A 19,489-nucleotide genomic window follows, 5' to 3' on the forward strand; every position below is an offset into this window, starting at 1 on the left:
TATTTAGTATACGAGGTGCATCATCCTATTGGAATTTGAGACAAGCCAGATAAGCGGGTGAAAAGTGATTCGAATGCATAAAGTCCCGAGTTCGCTGTGTACTTTTGGATTGCAATTTATCTCCGCTGACAGATAAACAAACGAAAGTGATACCTTTGCAGTCGAACATAGAAAACAATTGTGTGCTAATGATGAAAGACAACCGGGATGGCCACCAAAGAAGCGGACATACCCCAGCATAGAGGTATTTATTGCCATGGCTCTGTCAAAGTGCCACACTGGGTTATAATATGGTCACGGATCGTCGGAGATCGCAGTGGTGCAAATGCAAATGACACAGAAAAAATTTGATATTTTTTTTATTGAGCATTTACAAACTGCACAACAAACCACGGAGCATGACCTCCGACCGTGCAGCGCTCTCCAGCCACGAATCATCTACTAGGAATCACGATGGGGCTCTGGCTCTAGCCAGTTGGGCAAAGCCGTTTTTTCTGCATTAAAATGCAACTGAGATTTATGTAAGTCGCTTTGCCCAGAGTCGGGCAGATAGTTGGTAGCTCAGGAACCCATCATTATCGATCGATATAAGCAGCCAGCCAAGACAGTCGATGAGAGGCCCAATGACTGCCCCGAACTGAGGCCAGGAATCTCGGATAATAACTTGATCACAGGAAAATCATTTATTGTGACACGATCGCTGATTGGACTTCGATTAATGGGAAGAGATTACTCTAAAATCAACATGGCTTGTTGCCACGCTGGTTGTTTACATTTTTCATTTCTCCAAAAAAACGTAAAAGAAGCAAATGACTTTCAGATAAAAGATACATGGTGTTGTGAATTTCAACGTTTATTAAAAGTTTACTTTGCGATAAACTTTATAGAATCATAATGTACCGGAAATATGCGACAGAAGCCCAAGTATGGCAGTCACTATAATCGTCATGCCTTCTTAGAATTAAAGTTCAAAACAACAAAAAAATAAATAAAATAAAATTGTTAATTATGGCGGGTTGGCGTCGTTGCCGTTGGCAAATTATAGCCACATTGGAAAGTATGATGCAACTGGTTACCTAATTCAAATAATCCTAATAATATTACGCCGCAGTGGGCTTGTTAATGCTGTCACATGGCATAATCCTTGGATGGTTTTCCCTGATGTATGTCTTCCTTGCGTCTGATGACACGCCTCTTGACGAAAAACTCACCGTCCAGCATGGCTCTTGGTATGTTTATTATTACAGTTCCCTTTACCTTTTAACGAAATCCAAAAAATTTCAACCAGGATCGGCAGCATTCTCGGTATGGGAGGCTTAACAACCAATTTAATAATGGGATACCCCCTTGATTACTTTGGCCGAAAACCTGTGATGTACTTTTTAGTTATTCCACATGCTGTAAGTTGACACATTTTGTATGTTTAATGGTAATAGCCTCCTCTTCAAGACAGACCCATTGGATTCTTATTTACTTTGGGACTAATGTAATATATCTTTATGTGGCTCGGTTCTTGGCGGGAGTAGCCGCAGGCGGTGGTGTGGTTGTGTTTCCCATATTTGTTGCTGAAATTGCTGACACTAAGTAGACTTTAATAGGCTTTAATATTAAATAAATAAATATTAACTCTAAATTTCTTTTCAGCATCCGTGGGTCTTTAGGATCCGCGATCTTTCTCGCTATAAGCGCTGGACTTCTTGTTGGATATATTTGTGCTTCATTTATAGCGTACAAAGTGCTTCCCTGCGTAGCGTTAGTGCTACCCACAATATATATAATATCAATTATATTTCTACCCGAAACGCCAATATTTCTGCTAAGGGCCGGCAAAACGGAGAAGGCTGAAAAGTCCTATTACTTTTACAAAGGTTTGTCGGCCGAAGATCCCGAGTCCAAGAAGGAGTTTAAAGAATTTCTGGACGAACTTCTTGCCGATAGCGCGGTCGAGAAAATCACCACAAAAGACTTCTGTAAGTTATACTTAAGAATATGGTTTAATTAATTGTTTATTTAATTACACATGCTAACCAGGCAACAGGGAAGCATGGAAAGCATTCGGCCTTGTCATTGTCCTTTTGTTCACCCACCAGATGTCTGGAAACTTTGCCATATTAACTTATGCCACTACCATTTTCGAGCATCTTAACAGCAAATTGGACTTGCATCTCTGCACCATTATTCTCGGGGTGGCTCAACTACTGGGCATGATTATCGCCCTATTTCTGGTTGATCGAATGGGTCGACGCATTCTCATGCTAAGCTCCTTGGCCGGAATGGTTTTGGGCGAGCTGATCATAGCTGGCTTAAAGTATTTCGCCTCGAGTGAGTTTCTGAAGGAGCAGGGATGGTTTGGACTGGCCACCATGTGTTTTACAAGTTTTTTCTCTTCTATTGGTGTGGCATCTGTGACAGTTGTAATTATCGTTGAGATACTGCCAATCAAGGTGAACATTTCCATACATTTTTTGTTATATTTTTGCTCAGGCAGTACTTGCAGCTTATTTCGGTTTGCACATCAATAAGCATAGCAATACTCAATATCTTTATATTTATTACTCTGAAGATATATCCTGAGATGATAGCAGAATATGGCCTGGGCCCCACTATGATTATGACAGCGGTTTCGTGCATCTTCTCTGCCATAATACTGGGTTTATTTTTACCAGAGACCAAAAATAAACACTTGGCATAAGATGTATGTATGTATGTATAATGGTTGGAGTTTTAAAAATTTCAGTCGGTTTAACTTATAGATAGAATACTAATGATTCTATGAATCTTCAGGCTTATAAATTTGTACAATAAACTTTGTAGAGTAATAACTTCCCGGAAACATTTTGTTTGAATTATTAAAGCAATAGGTTTCCAGTTTAACTGAAAAAATAGAAGTATCCTCGATTTGCGAAGTTTAAACTCATTTAAGATGTCTTTACTATTCTTTTATTATTAAGTTTGGATCTCGTAGCTGTTTCATAGAGTTATAGTCCACATCTCAATATGAATACCAGTATGGCAGAACTTCTCCCCATATATAAATATTTTATGAGATCCGGAAATATTACATTTTTGCAAAATTTGTCATGTTTACTCTGAATTCAAGTTTAAAAATAACAAAATTTGGAGTATGATAGATTTGGGTCGCTGTCGTTGGCAAATCATAGCCACATTGGAGAGTATGATGAAAATATTTGCCTCATATAAATAATCATAAGAACATAACCATCCGCAGTGGGAATTATGATGCTCGCACATGGGATGGCCCTTGGATGGTTGTCTGCGATGTACCTTTACCTCTCCTCCGACAACACACCTCTAGACGAAAAACTCACCGTCTACCAGGCCTCATGGTAATACTAACATACCCCTTTTAATCCTTTTTCCAAAATCTAAACTATTTATACAGGACTGGCAGTTTAATTGCAATCGGCGGATTATTCGGCAACGTATCCATAGGAATTCCTCTGTATTATTTGGGACGCAAGCCCATTATGTATTTTTTAGCTTTTCCAAATGCTGTAAGTAAAAAGATCCTACATTTTATAGAGTTACCCCTTTCTGTACCACAGATCCATTGGATTCTTATTTACTTTGGAACAAATGTAATATACCTTTACGTGGCTCGGTTCTTTGCGGGAGTGTCCGGAGGCTGCGTTCTTTCAGTATTTCCAGTATTTATATCTGAAATTGCTGACTCTAAGTAAGCTAGTCATTGAATGTGGAAAGCCAAAGATAATAATTTAAACTTTTGAAACTAAGTTCAATTTATGCAATTATTTGTTTTCAGCATCCGCGGGGCTCTAACGTCAACGATCGTTTGTGCTACATCTACTGGAATTCTGCTTGGGTATATTTTGGGATATTTCCTAGACTACAAAGTGCTTCCTTGCGTAATTCTACTACTACCAACAATATATTTAATATCAATAACATTTCTACCAGAAACGCCATTTTTTTTGCTAAAAGCCGGTAAGACGGAAAAGGCTGAAAAGTCCTTTTACTTTTACAAGCATCTGCCTCACGAAGACTCTGAATCTAAGAAACAATTCAAAGAATTTGAGGAAAGACTTTCTAACGAAGGCACGGTCGACATAGTGACTATTAATGACTACTGTAAGTTACTTTTGAGAATAAGGTTTATGGATTATGTTTATTATTTTCCAGGCAACAAGGAAGCTTGGAAAGCATACGGCCTGATATTTGTGCTTTTGTGCACCCACCAAATGTCGGGAAACTTTGCTATTGTAACTTATGCCACCACTATTTTTCGTCATCTTAACAACGATTTTGAAGTAAATCTAAGTGCCATTGGACTCGGGGTGGCTCAACTGCTGGGCATGATTAGCGCCATTTTTCTGGTGGATCGAGTGGGTCGTCGCATCCTTCTCCTAAGCTCCATGGGCGGAATGGCTGGAGGAGAGCTGACCATTGCCGGACTAAAGTACTTTGCTTCCAAGCAATTTCTGAAGGAGTATGGATGGTTCGGACTGGCCACAATGTGCTTTATAATCTTTGTCGCTGGCATGGGCGTGGGATCTTTGACATTCTTGGTTGTCGTTGAGCTCTTGCCAAACAAGGTGATAATGTGAATCCGTATCTGTACTTTGGCTAAGTCTCTTTCCGCAGATAATTTCGATTGGCTGTTCAACGTCCATGTGCCTGCTCAGTATCCTTGCATTTACTGCTCTGAAGATATATCCAATAATGATGGCGGAACATGGTTTGGGGCCCACTATGATTATGTCGGCGTCGGTGTGTGTTGTAGCTTTAATAATATTGGGAATATTTTTACCAGAGACCAAAAACAAACAATTGGCATAAAGGTAGAAACTTTTAGGTTCTTTTAAGGTCACAATTTTGTCAAAGAGATTTAATAACCTTCTAAATTCTAAATCCTTCTAAATTTCGAGGAAAATTAATTTACTTATATAAAAAACCATTTTAAAGAATGATAATTTCACACCTAAAACCCAACTGTTTTTATATATGTATCTACAAAAATAAAAAATCGGCTTCCAAGATCCATTGGGCTCTTATTTTTTTGGGTAATGCATTATATCTTTATGTGGCTCTGTTGTCGGCGGGAATGACCGGAGGCCCCGATTCTGTTGTATTTCCCTTATATACCGCAGAAATGTCTGATAGTAGGTAAGCTGGTCATTAAAACATGGGGAGCAGGCCATTAGTTGGCAGAATATTTCAAGTTTTACATTCGGGTGATAAGGTGATAACCGAGTGAAAGAAACTATTCTACAAATGTGGGAATTTACGTTGGGAATTCACAATGAGTTACCAAAGCAAAAAAAAACATCGTATTTTATACTCAAAATGTAAATTAACTATATATTTAAACCAATTCATAAACGTTTATATAATATATGTGGAGCACAAACTTCTTTAATCAGGAGCAGTCTGTATACCATTTACCTTCACAGGTAGTACATCTTTCCCTGGATAGGGAACTTCCCTTAAAGAGTTTCTACCTAAGACACCATTATATTTTGAAAAAATGAAATCAGACAGCATAGGCTGAAAAATACTTTTACTTTTATATAAAAAATAAAAACAATAAATATAATTGATTCCGATTAAATTTACAAGTGCATTTTTTTTATTGACTTGCCTGACATACAACAGAGATTTGAAAATTTGCATAGCCTCATCACCCCAACAAAACATGATATATCACCTAGAGTTTGACAACAATACAATTGTAAAGGGCTATATTTTTTTATATCTTGTTTATTTTTTTTCAAAAACTATTTACAAATGGTAAAAATCATAAAGTGGAAGATTAATCAGCGTCCAGTTGATATGGACTACTTGCCTCGCTAATCTAATCTTGAAGATTTTTATAATCGTTATAATTGTTTAATATTCACCAGTAGATTACGTATCTCGGCGTGATTTTCAGTACTCAATATAAGACGAGAACATTGTAAGGAATATTGCAGTAGTCGCACGACTTTCCAACCGGTAACAGCCTTTTTTTAGTCCTACAAAAATGACGGCCGGTGAAAAATTAAGTGTTTTCAGTGCACGTTACCGTTGGCAAATTATTGCCACAATGACGGGTGGGTGGAGTTAAGGTGGATTAAATGAACAATTTTAATAGAAAGTATATAAATCATAGTGCACATCATGACGCTAACCCATGGAGTTGGTGTGGGATGGCTGTCTCCAAGTCTAAGGCTTCTGGGATCGGATCACAGTCCACTGGGAGATCCTATCACCATCGGTGAGGCATCTTGGATGGGATCTCTGATTGGACTGGGCTCTCTGACTGGCAATATAATTTTTGGTCTACTGCTAGACCGGTTGGGCCGAAAACTCTGCATGTACTTCCTGGCCATACCCAACATGGTGAGTGCTTATTATTATTTTAGAGGGGTTTCCCAATCAAATATACCTCTTGACTCATTGATTATCGCTTTTTGTTTATTATGGATTTTCCAACTCCCGTAGACCTATTGGATCCTTATCTATACCGCGCAAAACGTAGGTTATTTATATGCCGGCCGATTCTTAGCCGGAATATCAGGCGGTGGCTGCTACGTTGTATTACCCATATTCATCGCGGAAATTGCAGATAATGGGTAAGTGGCACCATATATATTGGAAACCAGTTAAAGGCTTACAAATCTCAAATAGATGGTTGATTATTTCAAGTTTTACGTGAGGTCGATAAGCCTTTAAAAAAATCATTAGGTTGAAGAACCTTGCCTAATGTTGTCTACTATTTAAACGATTAGATAGATGTCTAAGAAATATTCTCCATAAGTGTGGCGTTACGTAGCAGTTAAATCCCCAGAATGAGCGATTATCTTACTTCCTAGTATTCTAAAACAATAACATACATAGATCTTAAATCTTGTAGTTTCTTATACTTGTCTTTAATATTATTTTAATCAAAATATTTCAATTTTACAGAGTTCGTGGAGCCCTATCTTCCATGGCCATGATGTACGTTAGTATTGGAATGATGATTGGATTTTCGCTGGCCTCGTATCTTTCTTACCATCTGATGCCTTGTATAGCCATTACATTCCCTATCGTTTTCCTTTTGGCTATTATTGGTCTTGCTGAAACCCCCCAGTATCTGCTCCGGCGGGGTCGGGATGAACAGGCTGAGAAATCTTACTATTTTTATAAGAACCTCAAGGCCCCAAAAGTCGGCGATAAAGAGGCCTCTAATCATGACGCTGCCAAAATTGAGTTCGACTCATTCCGTCTTCAGGTTCTTAGTGGCGGCATCACCGAGAAAATTACCAAGCGTGATTTCTGTGAGTAAGATAAAGCATCTACATAAGAATATAGTATCTACAAGATAAAAGATTAACGCGTCTGTGATGGGGTTGACTTTTAGTCACACCATGATTTGCGTTTATGGATAGTTTTTAGTAATCTATATTTTGTTTCCTTATATCTTTCAGTTAACTTACCCACTATGAAAGTCTTTGGCCTGATCTTTGTGCTTATTATTTGCAACCAATTATCGGGTAGCTTTGCCATTTTCAACTACACCTCCCACATCTTTGCCGAACTGGGAAGCCAAATAGACCCAAATACCTGCACCATTGTGGTGGGCGGTGTCCAGGTGCTGAGCATCCTGTGTGCCGTGGCTCTGGTGGATCGATGTGGACGCCGAGTCCTTCTCCTGACCTCAATGGCGGGCATGGGGCTGGGCGAGTTGACGATCGCATTGCTGAAGTGCTTCGCATCGGAGGAGTTCCTGGCCGAAAATAGTTGGTTACCCTTGATTGTAATGTGCTATGTGACCTGCATTGCTTCGGTGGGAGTAATACCCCTGATCTTTATCATTATTATTGAAATGCTGCCGGCTAAGGTAAGTTTATGAAACACAGATCATCGGTCTCGTTCAACACCTCATACGATTACCTCCCATCTACAGATCCGATCCATTGGCACCTCCCTGAGTATGGCCACGTTTAGCGGCTTCATCTTTGTGTCTCTGAAGATCTACCCCATCATGATCTACGACCAGGGCCTGGCGGCCACCATGTTCATGTCGGCGGGCATGTGCTTCTTCGGATTCATTGTGTTGGGCCTGTTTCTGCCGGAGACCAAAGGCAAGCTGATGACGCACTGACGACACCGTTGTCGTGTGAAACCCAATGATGTCTTGGCTCGAGCTTGGCATCAACCTCGGAGCTCCGGGCTCGACGGCCACGCCACACGCTTAGGCTGCCTTTGTTGTTTTTTAAAGTGAAGCCAAACCCATTGCATAAGCTGCGGGATTCCAAAATGCTCTCATGTCAAGACAACTCACTCAATAATTTGTGGCACAAAAAAGCTGAGCCATCGGCTCATCCTGAACTCTTGAACCTAATTCAATTTTCGAGCTCTGCGGTTTTCTTTTCTCTGGCGGATTATTTTCGTCTTTTGTGCATAGAAATGTAATTTAATTTTATTTGGAGAAAGTCGCGGGGCTGTGATCTTGTGATTGATAAGCGCGAAAATTGTACGATTAGACCTAAGTATGTGTGATAGCTGTTATTTGTCTAAATATGATAGTGTACGATTCGAATCTGTCTATCATCTCTTGGGTGAAATATTTATATTATTATACTGGTAACTGCCAGATAACTTAACCGGCAGTTAGTGGACTGTTTGTTATAAAACAAAGTTGCACAATCGATCAATGGAATGGGGGGAAAACTAACTCTCTGATAAGCAAGAAAACGTTTGGGGGAAAAGGCAGTTGCATACCTGTCTTTCCTGCGATTATGCTGAGATGCAGAATTAATGAACTCGCAAAAGCGTAGAAGATAAAGCCAGCAGCGGCGAATGCAAAATCCAAAAAGCCAGCCAAGCCGAAGAGCCAAACAATGACTCATAAATTCAACACAATAAAAATTATTTATTTTTCTGCTACACTCTGGTACTTTGGTGCTCTTCTGGGGGGCTCTACGAAATGCAGTTACAGCGCAAATTAAGCGGCGGAGAAAAGAAAATTTGATCTCCCTGACAGGACACACAAATCTCGCTCAGATCTCCAGAGACGATGCCAGCCCAAACAAAGCCAAGCGACTGCTATCCAAATGGCGGCACAAAATCCACAGAGGCACAATCAAATGCTCACATTTTGAGTGGGCGGGGAGTGGGGGCGAGTTGCTTATTTTGGGAGTCCATCCATCCACTTACCCCAAGTCGTTGCGACGTTGCATCAAAAAACCGTTTCATAATTTTCACACGTTTTTCTCCCCGCCCCCAAAAACTGGAAATGGGATCTACGTATCTGAGCCCGTCGCTGACAGGCGGAAATTTTGTGGCAACTCCAACCTAGCTGCACTTAGTTAAGTGCAAATGCAGCACCAGACAGCAATTAGCCTACGTTGATTAAGTTGATAATCACACACGGTGATGGGTCAGCCCTGGACAGAGATGGGAAAGGTTTAAACCCATTAACAGGTACAATACAAAAACGGTACAAGTTTTAGAAGAGATATTCTATAACATGGATATTCTTGGTGGCTGAAAACTTAAATAATCTTTAAAGTATACCCGGACTTTTGGTAACCATCTCCAGCTCTGAATGACTTGCCGGAAGCTAGGTCCCCCAGGCCTGGCAATCAAAGTGTGTGGCCCAATGGCGCCACTGATGCTGCAACCGCTCCCGAATCTCCCATTCCCAATCAAACAAAAAAGTAGGCTGTAAAGTTGGCCAAACAATCGGGGCTAATGTGAGCGATTGCTCATTGTTGCGATTACGAGCATTTGATTTGTGGCTACACGGATGCCAATTGTTTGGCTCAGATCGGTTGAAAGAAAGCCAGAGCCCAGAGCCATCTATTGTCTGCCCTGCATGACTATTAACACGCAATTTTCCATTTGGCCAAAATGTCATTTTTGTTGTTGTTTGTATTCCCGGTAGCACTCTTGATTTCAAACCATAATTTACAATTAGCGCTGTGTGCCACTCACCCAGTGATCTCCATTGATAAAAATTTAAAAGAAAAAAATAGATATTTATTTTGGATGACAGCAAAGCAATTGCGAGAGAAATTATTTCCCGATTTATATATTGTGTCATTGGAAATATTGAATTCATTATGCTGTCGAGTTTCTATTGTTGCAAATCGATTTCGGTAATTGTAAAAAATTGCTTTAAATATTTATATGCTCTAATTTTGTGAATGGGGAGGGCAGCTAACCGAATTCCGCATTTCTATTGACCGCAAAAATTATTCAATCTGAAGCACGACTGAATGATTCGGTTCTTTTTCAAAGGGGGCTTGCATAACACATATACTTTGTTTCAACAAAATTTAAATATCTCGGTCCAAAGTTGAGTGACCTTTTCCCAAAATAAAACCTTAATTTATGCTCAAATACACTATTTGCATTTTAAACATAGATGAGCCGAAAATAATTAAATATTCATATATAGTTTGGCTTACTGCCAAAAAACCTGACTGACGGTGTGAAAACTTTATGGTAAAACATGTCTGATTGGCTGAGTGACAGCCGCAGCTACCGTTAACAAATCTCAAGTGGAAAACTCACACACATTTATTTTAGCCATGATTAATTGAAAGGTCAAGAGGCCCAAGAAGTGCGTGAAGATATAAAGACATCAATGCTGCAGAAGTGAATGCAAATAGATGCCTTCCTCTAGACTTTATAGAGTTTAACGTCTCTAGAGAATTTATAAAACGTGTGGCCTTGCAAAGCAAAAGTAATTGTGGTAAGGATCCAAACCAGTTACTAAACTGTTTACGTGAGTAAACAGCCATTTGTTAAGGCTTGACAAAATTAATTGAGCCCAACAGAATTGCAAGACGGAAAAAATCCAACTTTAATTAGCGCTTCTTATGAGTGAAGCATTTATAAATCGACTGCCAATATTATAATTAATAAGAGTACCTGTGTCTATGCCACCATCTCCGCATCGGCATCGGCATCAGCATCTTAAAAAGGTCATTAAATCAACTTCAACTGCCGGTTGCCTGGTTGCCCGGACAAAGCCATCATTTTTTACAGAACGACAAAAAAGAAATAAGAAGTGTTGTCTTGGCCTTTAAACATGAATTATAAATTTTGTTTTAGAACATTAATTTAATGCCCCGCCACTTGAACGAAATTTCGCCATACCAGTACCAGAGATTTATGAAATCCAAAGATTTGTGGCATAAAATTAGCCACGATCATCAGCCAAAAGAATGGCCCATACACTTGGGTTGGATGCGAGGGCAAAAACACCATTTGGCTATGGGTCCATTTGGCCAAAAAAGAAGTGGGGACCTTTCTATTTTCTATAATGCTAATTTATGTCTGCCACGACAGCTTTATTTCTATAATTATTATGTAAGATCGCGTGGCCACCAATAACAGCGGTAAGAAAAGAAAGAAAACCTATTAATTAGGAATTAACTCTTTTATTTTTGCATCTGACGCAAGATTTTTGTGTCCTATAAGATTACATAACTTCTTGACCCTGAAGCAGTTGGCTTTGTTCTTACCAAACGAGTCAAAAGTAAAAATAATTTTGGCTATAACATGATTGATGAGAATCTCTTCTAGAAAAAAGCTCATGGCGAAAGTGGAGAGTTGTAGAAAGTGCTACAATTCACTTTCAGTATTTGTTTGTTTTTCAGGAAGGGAAAGAAAATAAAAATCATGCTAGGGGGAGATTGCAAAATGTAAGTGTTAAATAAGAGACAGGTGTTTGCTCAAAGCAAGGGTTTAGGTTTGTGTGCCTCTTTCCTAAAGTTGGCTAGTTAGTTTTTGTTCGTTAGACAGCTGCTAAGAAATCGTGATGCTTGCAAAAGTTAAGAGAGGAGGAAAATGTTCTAGAGAATGTACCATTGACAACATTGACATGGACTATAACAATTATGCCAAGTACTTGTTAGGCCATGATTGCTTTCTTTTCTTCATGATCTTGTCACCGGCAGTGGCAAGTTGTTGTAAATTTGGTTATAAAACAAACACAAATGACATTATTCGCACGAAGGCAGGACAGTCTGTTGCAGCTGTTGGCGCACGACTTTCCTGGGCTGCAACGGCAGCAGCAACACTGCAATACTGCAACATGGCAACCCAGCAACAATCAATTCGACAGCAACGACGACGACATTTGCGCAGGCGCAGGCGCCTTTATTGCGCTTCAACTTCCGGAAATCACGCTGCTTGTTGTAATAATGTTATTTTTTTGTTAGGATAGGATAGGATTTTTTTTCTACTAGGGAATGGGTCAGGCAGCGAAATGTGCACGCTAACAAAATTACAAAATGCTCACAGTTAACAAAAAATTTGTTTGCTTTAAGTTGTTAAATTTTTTCAATTATGCAAAAATAAAATTTTAACACAATCTTGTGGTGGCTGTGGGTGAAATGAAGACATGCAGACACGAAGACCAAAGATAACCAAAGCTATGGAAGTTGCAGTATTTTTACGAGGGGTTATGAAACTCTCTAAACAATTACCATCTAGAAAGGGTAAGGGTTATGGGGAAACTCCTTTTAGCCAGACGGTGAAGTTTTAGTAATAAAATTAGCTTTACATCATGTCTTAGCTTAAGGGTTTTTTTTTAATTTGTTAAAAACATATTACCAATTTAAAAATCAATCGTATAACATAAGGGTACTTGACCATTATTTTATTCCAATTCCACAATTTTCACACCATTTTTTTTGCCCAAATCGCAGACAATGGTTTAAATTAATATAGATAATCGACCGGCTAATGCGAATTTAATTGATCACCAACTACCTGAATGCCATCCCCAAATAGCTCACACGCCAAATTGACACCTTGATTTACCCCAGACTGAGGCACTCCCCGGCTAGATGGCTAATGTCAGACAAGATTTTGGGCCCACCGCGCCACTTAAATCATGGCAGTCTGCAATTTCTGAAAAAAAAGCATTTACAAAAAAGAATTCTTTTGATTTATATGTACGAATCCAGCAGAAAGGCAACCGAAATGGCCTTCCCAAGTGGCAATCAATTCTGGCGGAGCAGCTTCTCGACTCCAGAGGAGACTCTTGTTTCGTCTATCGGTTTCTGAGTACCGCCGGGGGCATGGAACACTCTGCACGTGTTGACTCCCAAGTGGAGTCGATGATTTAGCTCGCCTCGTTACCTCAACGCCATTTGACCCCCAGCAATTGAGGTAGCCACGATTCGCTGGCAGTCGGAAAATGGAAGTTGGAAGTTGGCACTCCACAGCTAACAGTCGGGAGTTGGTTGGAAGTCGAGGAGGGCCTATTCATTTCTTTGGTTATCAGTGAGGCAGCGATCGCAGCAATATGTTTTCTATATGCCTCATTTCTGCACAAATCGGTTGACCTTAAGCGTTGCTGTAATTTATTTGTCGTTGTCGCAATTTCCCACACACAACCCGACCCGACCCGACGATTTTCCCGCTCGACTTTAGTTTTTCTTTAGAAGCTGCAAACCGTATTACGTTGGATTTTAGTAGTTTAGTTTTGTATTTTATTTATTTTTGTGTTTTTTCTGCTTGTGGGTCTGGGTTCAGTCGGTTAGTGGAGGTTGCTTTTTTTTCTTGTAGGTTATTGTGCCTGCCCTGACATCTGGAGGTTATGTAATGTCTCCTAACCCATTGTTATTGGACTCGGGCTTTGGTTTTCTTCAGCTGGGTGAGGGTTGGGGGACAGAGCCGGCCTTATCAGTTGCCGAGCGTCAACTCCAGTGGGGGCATTTACAATTTACAACTCTGATTGTATAACCGAGCATTAACGTTTGCCTTTTAATTGATTTTAGCCCTCTGATTGAGCCTGGTTTTGCGGAAATTTACTTTGCTGACCTCAAATGAGGATAAGGATGCATTAAGAGTATTATATAGAATTCCCAGCATTTCTGAGCATAAGTTTCGTTCAATTTTTGCCTGGCGAATTCTTTGGTAATCGCTTAACACAACCCTTTATATAATACACTTACTCCCCCCGCATTAGTGTCTATATAATCAAATTAAAGCCTCAATTTCCCTGGCATGCATCGCAGCAAGCCCATCAGCCTCATGTATAACACTTCCTGACTAATGAAGTGCCAGAGCTGGCAACGATGCCACGGTTTCGGTCCCAGTTTTTTGGAAGAGACATCTTCATTAGCACTGAGTGATATGTAAGGCTTCCAAAGCCAGTTCCAAACTAGGGAAATTCATCGAAGGAAAGGTGAAAGGGAGTTTGGGGGCGGAGGTATTTCTGCCCGAGGTGTGAATGGGCAAAAGCGCTAAAGACCCTTTCAGCCGATTCGAGGGGGCTGCTGCCTGCCTCGCATTTCCCCTAGGGGCCGCCCATTTAAGTGTCCAATAATTCAATCACATCAAACGCCATGTTGATGGGCGCCAAAGTGCCGTTAAAGAGTTTCAATTACACCAATTTTCAATGCTGTTGTTGGGAAAGTTGTGAGCTTATCATGAGAAAAGCAGGCAGTGGAAAACGGAATAGAGACATTTTTTGAAACAAGTAGCCTAATGCTTACCAGTTTGGCTAACCTGGTCCGGGCCCCGGCTATAAGCCTCATTCATTCGGGTCAGTTGACCAGTAAACACCTTTCGGAAATCAAAATTTATAGACCAAAAAAAAATATAAAAAAAATATTTACAAAAAAAGTGAAAAAAAAAATAATTTAATTTTGGGAGCTCAAAATTTGTTGTGATGGATCTTTCGAAAGCCGAAAGACAAAGCCCAAACGATGGGCGCCGGGCGGATAGCCCGGACTACCTCAGAACCCTGCTGCAGGACCTCCTTTGTTTCTTCATTCTGCTGTCGGTGGCTCTACTTATAGTAGCTGGCATCCTTTTCGTAGTGGAAGACATGAGCCGGCTGCAGCAACAGCCGCGCCGTGGCCCTGCCCAATATCCGACCACTAACGACTCTCAGGTCGCGGCCGGAGCTCTCGAGGAACCCTCCAAGATGCCAGGGCGGCGATGCTTCAATCCGTACAAGTGGATACGTTTCTTTAACTGCCACAAACGGGTTGAGGTGGGCCAGGAAGCGGAACAACCCCAGCTCCAGGGCCAGGGAGAGGAGACAAAAAAAGATAAGAAACTGGAGCAGCAGCAGCAGGCAGTAGAGGGACCTGCCCCCACATATGGGCCGGCAGTTGACCCTCTGCATCGGCAGGCTGCCGGAGATCACCTTGATCCGGCAGCCGCCAACAAATACAAAAGACGAAACCCGCATATTGACCCGGAGCTGCAGCATTTGGCCGGTAAGACGGTCCTAAGAATTCCCTTGGATATATCGACTAATATCGATTCCATTTCGTAGATCCTTTTTATAGCGTTGAAAAGCGCTAAGATGATCGGCCAAATCGCTGAAAGGGCTATTACAGCCTCAGTTTTTTTTCAAAAACGTCTGAATGTTATTTTATTTCAAACGCAGCTCCGAACTATTGGGTACTCCCCGATAGATTTGTCAACTGATGTGTAAAAGCCACCGGGCTAGATTCTATCGATGTCGATTGAGAGATAGTCCCGGGTATACAAAACCAAACTCAAAACTACACTTGTAGCCACATTATTTGGCATTCCAGACTATGAGATCGGCGCTTTGCTGACCTCAGATGGCCATCAAGAGCGCGAAACCAAACAAAGACGTCCATATGTAATACCGAGCGGTACCAGCACACTCTGTTAATAAAAACTTTTTTTCGTACCGCTTATAAGGATGGCATTTTATTTTAGTAAATAAAGTTCTTATTAAATATTTTGATTTTTTTAAATACCTGAGGGTGAAAATTGTATAATTTAGACCTTAGGAATTGACAGGACTATTAATTTGTGTGTTAAAGTAGACTACCTTTTGAATTGTAATATTTTTGAACAAAAAATAGTAGCTTACTTAGTTCCAACTTAGCTAACATAATATTCCCACATATTTTATGGAGATAAACCATAATACATTCTTTGTGCTGAAAATACACTCGTAAGTACTATAAATTACACTCTTTATTTTTATAAATAATTTAAAAGCTGATTGTTTTGGAGGGTCACATTTCTCACGACCATTGAGTAGATAATTTCTTTATATTACGGCCTATGGTAATGAAGCCATCGAGGGCTTGGTAATTGTCTCAAGTATGCCTAAGCTGCGGAACCTTTCAATTATTTGCAAGAACTTTTAACTGATTCACGACTCCCCTCAATGGCACCCAAATTCTGAGACCAAGTCTGAGGCACAGACTGACAATCTCGGAACTTGAATCTCGGAAATCGCAGATAGACGTGTAAGTGTTGAGCTTGATAGGTATCTTGAAGATACACCAGAGGCAGAGGAAAAACAAAGAAAAACAAACAGAAGCTGCGCATGCCCATGCCCATGATGGGTTAATTGAGGTATTGAAAGCCACAACGGCCCAAATGAAATGAAGTGTCTAATGTTTGCATTAGACGGAACAATTGCAGGGGGCTTGTGGTGGGTTGTTGTGGCTGGGCTGAAGGGCAACCTCGTGGTCTGGGCGTGGATTTGGCCGGAGGTCGTCCGAGGTCGGGCCGTGTTCTGATAACTGCAGCTGGGTAATTATTCACCAGATAAGCTGGCTGCTTGCTGCTGGCAAGAACATTTGCATAGTGAGCTCCACCTGGGCACAACACAATTGCACAATCCCAACAATGGCAATACATATTTTCGGGTATTTGTCTTGCCATTGGCATGTGGGCGTTGCAGCTTTGTCTCTTTAGAATAAGAATTTAATTAAAATAATCGGTTGTTATGCGGCTTATGCCAAAACTCTCACAGCGAACAAGCTGTTGAGAAATCCATATTTATAGAGAGTGATTTCAAAACCGTTTCGGGCAGTCAAAGGCTTGCAGCAATCTTAATGGCAGCGCAACACGAAACAGAACGTGCAACTCGAATCTCCGGAGAAGCGAAGGCAGGCTTAAGGTTCTTATCTGCGATTTCCTTGAATATTTATGAAGCACCGTTAATTAGGCAGATGACTGGGCCAAGACAAAATGACACTATTACAATATGCATGCCGCAGCCGATTTACAGTTAACAGTTTTGGCCAAAATAAAAATAAGCAACCAAAAAGTTCTACGGCCGCTGGGAAAGTTCGCCGCGAAGATCATTCGCCGAAACGTGTTCTGAGCTTAGAACCGAAACAAGTTTGTTGTCTAAGTCTTTTGATTCTTTCGCTTCTTTCGCTTGCGTGTTTGATATTTTCATTTACTCCTATAAATTGCATAATCTTGAATGTTTTTTGGTGTATTAATTTAGCGGTTATTTTTCGTTGCCTATTGTCTTGTTCTGGGCTCTGCCAGTGACACAGATTTATTTATAACTTTTGTTCTCCAGCCGGTCTGTGGGCCAAAGAAATGGGTGTGACAGGAAAGCACTCACCGAAGAGCTTAAACCTGCTAATACATAATTCTACAGGTGATATAATAGCCCAAAATTGATCGTGACTTTGATGACTTCGCCGAGACATCATCACAAGACAATCCAATAAATTTGAGAGATTTATTTGGGGCTGACTCCAATATTGTTGGAAGTAATACCTACTTCTCTGAAGAAGCATTGACAAATTATGAGCTTCGTTTAATGACTGTCAGAGTACCGGTCTTCCTATCAATAACCGTGGCTGCTGGGCCACATGCTGAGCACATTGAAAGGGGAACACGCACCTATTGACCGCGAACAAAAGACACAACTATCTGCCCTACACAAATCACCAATTGCACGGGGAGTTGATAGATAGATAGATGGATGGATGGATGGAATCGATGTTAACTGTTACATGTGTACTCGATTTGGTACTCTCTCTTTCTTTTCGCCGTTTTTCTTGGTATGACTCTTTGGCAATTAAATAAAACATGCCGCATCAGTTGGAGCTGAGTTTTGCAACGGATACATGGCCGTTGGTGCCCTCGTGGCTACTGCTTATATAACCATATGTAAATTATGCCAGCAAATGAAGAAGAAATATGGTTAAGATCATGCGCTTTACAGGAACACACCTCAAAAACAAGCTGCCTCCCAAAACCCAAGGAAAAATAAAGGGAACTGCCAGCCAGGTCCGGGCTACTGTCCATCTCAGGCAAAACGCTGGCCCCAAAGCCCCAAAAACTCAAAGCCCAAACCCAAAAACCCAAGCCCAACAATAGCTGGACTGCAATTGAAGCGCAGCCATTGACAAGATAATTTCCTAGGGGTGCTGCATGCAATGCAGTAAATCCTGTTTAACATATCTTATTTTAGGATACTCTTTCCTATATGGTAACTACAGAAAAAAATTATTAAAAAACTATATAATATACAAAAAATATCAAAATATACCATAGTAGTTAAGCTGTTGTGTCGAAAGGCTTCCAAATAAATACATTTTATTTTTGTCATTCTAACCAAGTTAGAGTATCCATCTAGCAACGCAACTATTTCTAAACAGGCTTTTCTTCCTTCTCTCTGTAGTTCGTCTTCGTTTTACAAATTGTACAAAAACCAAAAATATAAAAAAAAGGAAAGAAAACTTTGGCCACGACTCCGGCAGGCAGAAACGAACAGAAATTGGCTAGTTTCGCAGACCGCGTTAAGTTGACTGACTACCAATTGTTGTTGCCACGATGCTGGGGCTACTATGCGAATAATTTCAAACACAAGCTGCCGCCAACAACATCCAAGAAGGTTCATAATTATTAAACGAACGTTTGTTGCTGCTACCGGTGGGTTGTGGCTTCTTGAAATGTTGCAACTGGAAATTGTTTGAGCGATGCTGGCCAGGAACTGCAGGGCACATCGTCGTTTTGGGCCAAGAGTGCAAAGTGGCGGGTTAAATGGGCTTTGACTACTTCAAGCCAATTACATTGTTTCGATTATGAAGACTAACTAACTCCAAATTGGTCATTTGTTAGGCCCAACCACGTAGTCTATCCAGGATGGGGTCATGTTTGCTCAGGTTATTTCCATTTATTAAAAACCAACTAATTATAATAATTAGCCGTCTCAGTAAAAAATCAAACTACCAACAAAACTGAAGCAACACCAATAAAAAGTGTGCAGAACTGATTGATTGCCATCGTAATTATTCTCATTGCCCAATTGGATTAATTGATTTTGGCATTTTAATCTGTTTCCGTAAAATGTTGATTTATTAATATAATGATCATGAATATGACCTCAGATGGATGTATTTTTAATCGAATTATTCGATTCAGAGCAGAAATGATGCAGCTAATTCAGACTTCAAAATACGTACATGAATGCTGGAACTACCCTATGTTTATAGTACAATTACTATATTTACACAACAATTTAACCGCAAAACATGGTTTATTCAAAATATTTGTAAAAGCATTTCATTCGAGTGTTGAAAGTTGACCACAGTATTAACTTTTAAGGGCAGACACCACCATTAACATCAACATGGCTTTAGACCAAACACTTTCCGTACCCAATTTGTCTGGCTTTTTCGTGGGGGAACAATTGACAGAAGAAACCACACGGCAACGTGAATATGTTCGAATATGTGTGGATATGAATAAACATGCAGGCCCGCGAATA

The 19,489-nt window shown here is 40.3% G+C and overlaps 4 protein-coding genes across 10 annotated transcripts; all 4 read left to right on the plus strand.

Moving 5' to 3' along the window:
• Positions 1–900: 900 nt before the first annotated feature.
• On the plus strand, positions 901–2,825 carry LOC108130361 (facilitated trehalose transporter Tret1-2 homolog). Of its 3 annotated transcripts, none has more exons than XM_017248763.3 (7): positions 901–1,057; positions 1,112–1,229; positions 1,289–1,400; positions 1,454–1,584; positions 1,645–1,970; positions 2,032–2,444; positions 2,498–2,825. In XM_017248763.3, exons 1-7 carry the CDS (start codon positions 1,009–1,011, stop codon positions 2,690–2,692), a joined length of 1,344 nt encoding a protein of 447 aa, XP_017104252.2. In that variant the 5' UTR covers positions 901–1,008; the 3' UTR covers positions 2,693–2,825. The 3 variants fall into 3 exon arrangements, with proteins under 3 accessions (XP_017104252.2, XP_070137066.1, XP_017104255.2); XM_070280965.1 differs by having other exon boundaries at positions 919–1,052; positions 1,111–1,229; XM_017248766.3 differs by lacking the exons at positions 901–1,057; positions 1,112–1,229 and having other exon boundaries at positions 1,450–1,584.
• A 138-nt stretch (positions 2,826–2,963) lies between these two features.
• LOC108130279 (facilitated trehalose transporter Tret1-like) lies at positions 2,964–4,945 on the plus strand. Of its 4 annotated transcripts, XM_017248665.3 has the most exons (7): positions 2,977–3,173; positions 3,230–3,347; positions 3,404–3,515; positions 3,567–3,697; positions 3,785–4,110; positions 4,162–4,574; positions 4,624–4,945. In XM_017248665.3, exons 1-7 carry the CDS (start codon positions 3,125–3,127, stop codon positions 4,816–4,818), a joined length of 1,344 nt encoding a protein of 447 aa, XP_017104154.2. In that variant the 5' UTR covers positions 2,977–3,124; the 3' UTR covers positions 4,819–4,945. The 4 variants fall into 4 exon arrangements, with proteins under 4 accessions (XP_070137063.1, XP_070137064.1, XP_070137065.1 ...); XM_070280962.1 differs by lacking the exons at positions 4,162–4,574; positions 4,624–4,945 and having other exon boundaries at positions 2,964–3,173; positions 3,785–3,887; positions 3,940–4,018; XM_070280963.1 differs by lacking the exons at positions 4,162–4,574; positions 4,624–4,945 and having other exon boundaries at positions 2,964–3,173; positions 3,785–3,875; positions 3,940–4,018.
• A 758-nt stretch (positions 4,946–5,703) lies between these two features.
• Positions 5,704–8,854, plus strand: LOC108130311 (facilitated trehalose transporter Tret1-like). Of its 2 annotated transcripts, XM_070280961.1 has the most exons (7): positions 5,704–5,935; positions 5,992–6,071; positions 6,131–6,360; positions 6,463–6,593; positions 6,928–7,280; positions 7,431–7,843; positions 7,910–8,854. In XM_070280961.1, exons 2-7 carry the CDS (start codon positions 6,002–6,004, stop codon positions 8,105–8,107), a joined length of 1,395 nt encoding a protein of 464 aa, XP_070137062.1. In that variant the 5' UTR covers positions 5,704–5,935; positions 5,992–6,001; the 3' UTR covers positions 8,108–8,854. The 2 variants fall into 2 exon arrangements, with proteins under 2 accessions (XP_070137062.1, XP_017104189.2); XM_017248700.3 differs by lacking the exon at positions 5,704–5,935 and having other exon boundaries at positions 5,944–6,071.
• A 5,638-nt stretch (positions 8,855–14,492) lies between these two features.
• Positions 14,493–15,653, plus strand: LOC108130364 (uncharacterized). Its single transcript, XM_017248768.3, has 2 exons — positions 14,493–15,197; positions 15,257–15,653. The coding sequence occupies exons 1-2, from the start codon at positions 14,642–14,644 to the stop codon at positions 15,283–15,285; spliced, it is 585 nt and encodes a 194-aa protein (XP_017104257.2). The 5' UTR covers positions 14,493–14,641; the 3' UTR covers positions 15,286–15,653.
• Positions 15,654–19,489: the final 3,836 nt, after the last annotated feature.

The sequence above is a fragment of the Drosophila bipectinata genome, chromosome 3R (genome assembly GCF_030179905.1).
Source record: "Drosophila bipectinata strain 14024-0381.07 chromosome 3R, DbipHiC1v2, whole genome shotgun sequence".
In the NCBI taxonomy this organism is placed as follows: Eukaryota; Metazoa; Arthropoda; class Insecta; order Diptera; family Drosophilidae; genus Drosophila; species Drosophila bipectinata.